The 9,299-nt window shown below is 27.5% G+C and overlaps 1 protein-coding gene across 1 annotated transcript in view; it reads left to right on the top strand.

Annotated features, from left to right (window-relative positions):
* LOC101498426 (NADPH-dependent aldo-keto reductase, chloroplastic-like) overlaps positions 1–3,361 on the top strand; it is a 12,299-nt gene extending 8,938 nt beyond the window's left edge. Inside the window, exons 3-7 of the mRNA XM_004504479.3 lie at positions 1,524–1,600; positions 1,739–1,826; positions 2,292–2,567; positions 2,820–3,062; positions 3,275–3,361. Of these exons, the coding sequence (XP_004504536.1) occupies positions 1,524–1,600; positions 1,739–1,826; positions 2,292–2,567; positions 2,820–3,062; positions 3,275–3,361 (771 nt within the window). The remainder of the gene's footprint in view (positions 1–1,523; positions 1,601–1,738; positions 1,827–2,291; positions 2,568–2,819; positions 3,063–3,274) is intronic.
* Positions 3,362–9,299: the final 5,938 nt, after the last annotated feature.

Here is a 9,299-nt window from a genome sequence, read left to right as displayed (position 1 = left end):
ATAACAGATCATGTGTAAAAAATATCTTAGACAACGTAGATGGCCGCACAGTACGTAGAGGATATTAGGGTTCGCAACGTATATAATTATTTGAAAGATGTATTTTACAGCGCTTGTGAAAAAAGCGCTGTAATAAGTAGTTAAATTCAATGAAAGCGGATGTGTTTTACAGCGCTTGTGAAAAAAGCGCTGTAATAAGTAGTTAAATTCAATGAAAGCGGATGTGTTTTACAGCGCTTGTGAAAAAAGCGCTATAATAGGTAGTTAAATTCAATGAAAGCGCATGTGTTTTACAGCGCTTGTGAAAAAAGCGCTATAATAGGTAGTTAAATTCAATGAAAGCGCATGTGTTTTACAGCGCTTGTGAAAAAAGCGCTGTAATAGGTAGTTAAATTCAATGAAAGCGCATGTGTTTTACAGCGCTTGTGACAAAAGCGCTGTAATAAGTAGTTAAATTCAATGAAAGCGGATGTGTTTTACAGCGCTTGTGAAAAACGCGCTGTAATAGGTAGTTAAATTCAATGAAAGCGCATGTGTTTTACAGCGCTTGTGAAAAAAGCGCTGTAACTGATTCGCGAAAGCGCTTCCGTTTACAGCGCTTTTTTGACAAGCGCTGTAAAATCCTTATAACGTGATGCGCAAACGTTATATGACCTACTACAGCGCTTGTTTTACAGCGCTTTACATAAAAAGCGCTGTAATAGGTTCCGTTATTTTTAAAATATAATTACAACAGCGCTTGTGTTTAGAAAGCGCTGTAAAATGGGCGCTGTGAAATGTCATTTCTGGCGTAGTGAATTATAAATTTATAATAATATTAACTATTAATTTACTGTATTTATCACTTTTTTATTTTAGAATAGTCAAATTTCATTATTTGATAATGCCGATTACTTCTAGAAATCTACAACCAAAATACTAGTGTTATTTTTATTGCAAAATTATATTTGTAGTATTTTATTTTTGATTTAGTTATAACACTTAACTTATTATTTTTCTCATAATGTTAACAAGTTGATCATTTTTTAAATTTTTATTAAAAATTGTTGAAGAGGCAACATTAATATTTTTCTGTTTTTTTTATTGAATTTTTTTTCTTTCATTTCTGTTAAAAAGAATTTAAGAAACCTATGCATTTGTTCTTAATCATTCTCCTTAAACCCAAAAAAATAATACAAAATCAAAACTCTAAAATTAAAAACATCATCTTCATCATCATTAAACCCCAAAAAAAAAGTATCCAATATCAAAACTCTAAATAAAAAACCTCTAATTCAAAAATAAACATTAGATTTACAAAAATTAAAACTTTAAACCCCAATTCACTGTGTTGAAAATTAATGAAAGGCATAGATATAGGATTTAATTGTTAATTTAGAGTTTTGATTTTAGTTTTTTTTTCGTAATGAAGATGGCGGAGACGAAGCTCAAGATGATAATGTTAGTAAAAGTTGAAACTTATATTCTAACTTTATATTCGACAATAATTTTATTTTTAATATATATTTTTAATTTTATTATAGATTGGTCATGCTCTCAAGAAGATTTTTGATGAAGGAATGGTAAAACGTGAAGATCTATGGATCACCTCCAAATTATGGTTTGTTATATTCATATTCTTAACTAAAATATTTCTATCATCTTTGTGAATGTTTGAAATTATATGTTTGCATTTTTCAGCATAAAGAAATGTTTCCTTTTGATTTTGGAACGCCATTTAATTAACAATATTGTTCAGGTGCTCAGATCATGCCCCTGAAGATGTGCCAAAGGCAATAGATAGAACTTTACGGGAATTGCAACTTGACTACGTAGATCTCTATCTAGTATGTTTCATCTCAACAAATTTTAACATAAATTACATTTTTCTCTTCTAACATAAGTTTGAATCACAAATTTATTCACTCTATTTATATGCAATAAACGTTTTTCTTTATAATTAAAATTTTATTGATTAGAGTATAAGCCGTATTTTAAACTCATTGCTTCAACTATAAATTTTAACTATAGAAAACTTTATTTAGTAGGAAAACTTTATTTTTTATTTTATTTTATAGTTATAGAAATAAAATAAACATCATAAGGTAAATTTATTCTAAAATGAACTAAAATATATTATATATTTCCTTTTGAAGGAAGGGAAATAGTATACTTTAGTTTTGTCTAAGAGGAAATGTGGAAAATATCAAAATAGAATTCAAATAATTAAAAGAATATTGAAATGAATTCAAATAATCAAGGGGTTACTCATTAATATTCCTTTAACATATTAGAATTGATGAAATCTATAGATACACCTTCCATTCAGCATGAAGAAGGGATCAATTGGAACAAAGCCTGAAGATTTTACAATACCAAACTTAGCCAACACATGGAAAGCAATGGAGGCATTATATGATTCTGGAAAGGCTAGAGCTATAGGAGTAAGCAATTTCTCTTCAAAGAAGCTTCTAGATCTATTGAACATAGCAAGAATCACTCCTGCTGTTCACCAAGTGGAATTGCACCCTGGATGGCAACAACCCAACTTGCATGCATTATGTCACTCTAAAGGAATTCATCTCTCTGTAAGTTTAGTTACCAAAATTTATACATACATGTTGAACTCATGATAAAAATGTATAAATATAGACAATTGCTCACTTTAAAAAAACTCTTATATCTTTATTAACAAAACAAAATAAATACAAATTTATAAAATAAAAATAGAAAATATGTTTTCTTGACACAGTAAACAACCTCTTAATTTCCATAAATATTTCTTCTAATTAGTTAATATTTGTAACTATCGATATCTATGATAAAAAAATTCTCTGTAGGGATACGCACCGATTGGTTCACCTGAATTTTGCAAAAGTGACATACTAAAGAATTCAGTTATCGAAAGGGTTTCTAAAAAATTGAGGAAGACTCCAGCACAAGTGTCTCTTAGGTGGGGCTTGCAAATGGGACATAGTGTGATTCCAAAGAGCACTAATGATATCAGGATCAAGGAAAATTTTGATATCTTTAATTGGTCTATACCTCAGTACCTAATACCCCTGTTCTCTCAAATTAAACAGGCAAGTATAGTTAATTTAATATTCCAATTTTTTATTTACAACTTTTAATTGAAAATGTCACCTAATAGTTATCACGTATCGATAATAGTTGTCCATTGTGGATGCTGTAATTTAATTATTTTCCATTGTCCTTTAAAAAGTTATTTTATGTGATTTAAATAAGCATATGGCACAACAACAATTATTTTGCTTGCAATTTTTTACTTGTATAGGAAAGGTTACATACGGCATCTACACTTGTTCATGAGACCTATGGTCCCTATAAGACAGTAGAAGAATTTTGGGATGGTGAATTGTGAGAAGGACAATAGATTGAGAGACCTACAAGTTTTATAGATTGAGAGACAGTAGAAGTTTTATTTTTAATAAGATATTGGACTATGATTTCCTTTTACCGAATTTAATGTACTTGTGTTATAGAACATAGAAGTGGCAACTTCTAGCTTCCAACTACATGATTATTCCAAATTATTAACTTTCATTTTCTTTAGAGTGTCATTACAACATTTTTAATTCACAATTGTGTCAAAAAGTTGTCGTGTTACATAGAAAAATCGGTGTCTTTTACTACACAAGAATAATTTTTAAATTTAGTAACTTAAGGTATTTTCTATTCTATAGACAATATTTTTCTTTATAAAGATAACCTTTTAAAAAAATTGTAATTTAACGAGTTTTAGAGAATATTTTCAGAGTTTCGCAATGTCAAATATTTTGAATTGTTACTACTAAAATATCGATGTTAATTTTTTGTGTGATTTAGAGAACTGTTTTTTAGTGAGCTACACACTACGCCAAAAATGACATTTTATAGCGCGCCTTTTATAGCGCTTATTAAATATAAACGTTGTTGTATGATATTTTAAAAATAACGGAGAATACCACAACACTTTTTTGACAAGCGCTGTAAAAAAAACGCTGTAAAAGGCTTGCGCTTTCACATAGTAAAGGACATATTAGAGCGCTTTTTGAAAAAGCTTTGTAAAAGACTTTTAAAAAATAAAATAAGGAAGTCTTTTATAGCGCTTTTGAACAAGCGCTTTAAAAGACTTCTAAAAAAACGCTATAACAGACTTTTAAAAAATAATATAAGGAGGTCTTTTACATAGCTCTTTAAAAAAACGCTGTAATAGGCTTTAAAAACATAAAATAAGGAGGTCTTTTACAACGCTCTTTAAAAAAGCGCTGTAATAGGCTTTAAAAAAAATAAAATAAGGTCTTTTACAGCGCTCTTTAAAAAAGCGCTGTAATAGGCTTTTAAAAAATAAAATAAGGAGACCTTTTACAGCGCTCTTTAAAAAAACGCTGTAATAGGCTTTAAAAAAAATAAAATAAGGTGGTCTTTTACAGCGCTCTTTAAAAAAACATTGTAATAGGCTTTTAAAAAATAAAATAAGGTGGTCTTTTACAGCGCTATTTAAAAAAGCGATGTAATAGGCTTTTAAAAAATAAAATAAGGTGGTATTTTACAACGCTCTTTAAAAAAGCGCTGTAATAGACTTTAAAAAAATAAAATAAGGTAGTCTTTTACAGCGCTCTTTAAAAAAATGTTGTAATAAGCTTTAAAAAAAATAAAATAAGGTCTTTTACAGCGCTCTTTAAAAAAACGCTGTAATAGGCTTTTAAAAAATAAAATAAGGAGACCTTTTACAGCGCTCTTTAAAAAAGCGCTGTAATAGGCTTTAAAAAAAATAAAATAAGGTGGTCTTTTACAGCGCTCTTTAAAAAAGCACTGTAATAGGCTTTTAAAAAATAAAATAAGGTGGTCTTTTACAACGCTATTTAAAAAAGCGATGTAATAGGCTTTTAAAAAATAAAATAAGGTGGTATTTTACAGCGCTCTTTAAAAAAATATTGTAATAGGCTTTAAAAAAAATAAAATAAGGTGGTCGTTTACAACATTCTTTAAAAAAGCGCTGCAAAAGACATCCTTATTTTATTTTTTAAAAGCCTATTACAACGCTTTTTTAAATAGCGCTGTAAAAGACCTCCTTATTTTTTTTTTAAAGAACGCTGTAATATGATTTTATATATAACATTAAACCCTTCATTTTCCTCTTCATTACATAAACTTTACTACACTTCAGTGTCCTTCTTATTGGGAACCCTACTGTCCTTACGAACCATATTGTTAACCATCTCCATTGCAAACCATCTTCATATTTGTTACTATCCCTACGAACATTATTACGTACTCTTTTCATTGTGAACCCTACTCTGTCCTACGAACCGTTCGTATTTCTGCGCATTCTCGCTGTTCCTTCTTAAACGAAACCGTAACCCTACGAACCCTACGTATTTCTTCGCACTCTTCAGGTATTGTATTCATTTATTTCTTACATATATATATATTTTGAATTTGTATAATGTGTTTGTTAATACTAATAATCACATTTATTTGATAGTGCTTTACAAGTTTTCCGAGCTCAAATGGGTGTTACAGTGTCGAAGCAAAAGTCAAATAAATCACATAGATTCCAATAAAGATTTAAAATATATGCATTTAAAATTTTATTAACAATCAATGCACAAATATTTATTGACTTATATGTTTTATTTTATAATGCCCTCGTCAAACTAACAACATAGACTGCGGATCCTATATATTGCGATTCATGAAGAAGATTGTTGGTATAATTCCAGAAAGAGATCTAACTGAAATAAATTAATGCACCTATTATAGAGTTTTTGTTTAAAAAGCGCCGTAAAACTAGTACAACAAGCAACGCGTTTTTAGAAGGGATTTACAACGCTTTTTTATTTTAAAGAGCACTGTTGTATCATTTTACACCGCTAGATTCTACAGCGTTTTTTTTGTTGAAAAAACGCTGTAAATAATTTAAAAAAAGCACTGTAAAGTATCATTTTTGGAGTAGTGACATTTAAAGAATAACAATGAAAGATAAATGGTATCTTCAATCAAGACACATTTTACAGGTATACTAGTATATCTTAAAGATGCATTGTCTCAAAACAGAACACAGACTAATCTTGGGCAATTCAACTTTAGCCAACACCAATTTTTCATTACAATTACCTTAATGAAAGTCATCATATCACACTTAACATAGACATATGCATTCCGAAAACCACTCCAACGCTGGCATCAAAACAGGTTATTCAACACCAAAAATTACATCTCTTTCAATCATGCTACTCTCTCAATTATGATAAAATCACATTTTTTTTCTTCTTATTATAGTTTTAATAGGTATAATTGACAAAATCATAATTAATATTATATTGATTTTTTAAAATCAACGAATAAATAGAAATGAAATATTTATGCGACGACTAAAAAAGAATGAAGGAAATACATGTTAATCGTGTCAGACCAATGGTCCACATATTAATATACATTTGTTTTAGAAAAAAGTAATATAAAATGAATGAGTTTTTTTACTTGATCAATTAAGTTCGCATTAAAAATGAAGTCGGGCTGAGCCCGACTAGTTACAACTTAAAAAATGAGAGAAAAAAAAATTATGAAAAAATTTTGGTTGGACAAGTTACAACTTAAGAAAGAAAATTTATAAAAAAAATTAAAAAATTAATATGATAAAACTTGGATCGAATCAAATAATTACATTTTTCTTTTTGCTGCTTTTGGTTTGATTTGAAAAAATGGTCTTTTTTGGATGGTTGTAAATAACAAAAGAACATGTCTAAAATTAAGAAAGAAAATAATATAAAAAAACAAGAAAATGTATTCTACTAAAAAGCCAAAAATGACATAGCATTGTTGGAATCCTTTCGCCACCGATCAAGATAAAGACGATTCGTCTAACACCTTTTTTGTTTCAGCTCCTTCTACGACTGGAAATCAAAATTGATTGTGACTCTGTTATTCTGCTCCGAAGACCTAACGTGGCCAAATTTTATATGATTTTGTATGTTATAATTTTATTTTATTGTCTCTATTACATAGGTCAGTAACTGACAATGTTTTAGGTTATAATTTTGTTTGAATTTTTATTAAGTAAAAAAAGATCTAAAGAAAAATTAGATCAGATATTTGACTCGCACAACCTATATCTGACATGTTAGTCTTGATAAATCATAGTTTAATAATAATAAAAAAAGATCAGATCAATTTTCAAATATTTATGTTTGTCAGACTAGAGCGGGTCAGACCGACCCATTTAACACCTCTACTCTCAAGCTAGCAAAAATAAAATAACCTGCCACCAAAAAAATCAATATAGTTACCGATTTTGCTCAAATTTTATGATATTCATTTGCATTCAAATCCTATAGACGTATTGAAGCCTAGACAAAATATTCCAAGCAATAATTCTGTAGATGTTAAAGGAATTACAGTAACATCTTGATCATTAGATGTAATAAGATATAAGATATGTAGTTTCTTCACATTATTAGAGGGTGGGGTTGCCATGATTTCAAAAAGATGACACTAAGTGATGAGTGTAATTTGATTAGCGGTGATTAGATAACATTTATTGACTATCTTTTTTTATTAGTGTACGTAATGTGTAAAAAGAATGGGGATTTGATTAAATAGCATAAAATATTTTTTCTTTTCCATTCGTATACATTCAACCAAACATACTCGTAATACTTCTATAAAATACGCATATAAATAAAGTAGTTAAAGTCCATCTTGTCAAAAGTAGATAAAATTGACATGCAAGTAAATATAAATCAATTTTAATACAGACCAAGTTGTTTGATAGACACAAATGTTAATAATATTTTTATATTGAATTATTTTATATTAAATCAACATTAATTAAGATGTTATCAAATCCATAAAAATAAAAATTATAAATTATTACACTTTATTATTATAGATCATTATTAAATTTTTTAATAATTTTAAGTATTAATTCATGGTAGAACTCCCTTAAATTACATGGAATGTCTCACTTAGATACATGTAAGGCAAGATAAATTTTATTCTATTATCTCATTGTGACTATTATTAAATAAATTACGCATTATATATAACCATGTGTCTTGAATCCAGTCACAAGTTAAATAATAATAACAGATATGATATGTGGAGACCTTTATGGTATTTTTTTTTAAATAACTCCTTTTTAAAAAAAAAAATGCTAAATAACCTCCATTTGAAAAAAAAATATATCAAAATATCTTCTTTTTATTTTAAGTTATAAATCGCCATTTCTTAAGAAAGCCCAAGTTCTAAATGGCGACTTTCTACATGATTTTTAAAAATTAAAAATTATTTTTTTTTTATTTTTTAATCGAATAACATAAATATTATATATATATAATTAATTAATATAATACAAATAAATAAACAAATAACTTTGGGAAATCGGCATTTTGAACTTGAAATTCCTAATTTTATCGTAATTTAAAATTTTTATTTATCTATTTTCATGAATTATGTTAATTATATATATATTACTTTTGTTATTTCAATAAAAATTGATTTTTTTTTTAAAAAAAACCTTTAGAAAATCGGCATTTCGAACTTGAATTTCCTAAAATTTTATCGTAATTTAAAATTTCTATTTATCTATTTTTATAAATTATATTAATTATATATATATATTACTTTTATTATTTCTATGTAATTCAAGTTTAACATTGATTGTACGTGATCACTAATTAATTAACCACTTGTTTAATTAATTAATCAGATAGATGTTAATTAACCACTTGTTTAATTAATTAATCAGATAGATGTTAGTTTAAAAAAAATGTAATCAAAACTATCAATAAATAGCATAACTATTTCAATAAAATTAAAAGACATTCAGATCAAATTTTTTTTATTTACTTCCATTGTAAGAAATAATTTAAACACTATACGAATAGTCAAACTCTAATAGCTTACTTTTTTTTCTCTTGTAGGAATAACGACCAAACTCACAAGCGACCCATTAATTATAAAGAAATGAATGATCTCACATCTTTCCAACATACTTAATGTTATATGAGCAGTAGTAGCTTAGTTTTTATCACAAGCTTTTTGCGACAATTGAATTAACAATTAATATACTCTCTCCTCGTTTGATTCCTTTTCATCGTAAGCTCCCTTTTTTTTGAGTGTACGTTGAATGATACTAAGTGTCTGTTTGTTTGTGCGTTGGCAGCATGTGACTAATTTATTTGTTTAATTTATTAAACGCAAACATATTTTTGATCTTGAGAATCCGAATCCAAATTATGATTGGAAATATTATTTATAAGATTTTATTAACTTTCGATTAACTTTTGAACTTATAAAGTTTTTTTTTTCCTACG

The sequence above is a fragment of the Cicer arietinum genome, chromosome 6 (genome assembly GCF_000331145.2).
Source record: "Cicer arietinum cultivar CDC Frontier isolate Library 1 chromosome 6, Cicar.CDCFrontier_v2.0, whole genome shotgun sequence".
NCBI lineage: Eukaryota > Viridiplantae > Streptophyta > Magnoliopsida > Fabales > Fabaceae > Cicer > Cicer arietinum.
This window is presented reverse-complemented; position numbering and strand designations above follow the sequence as displayed.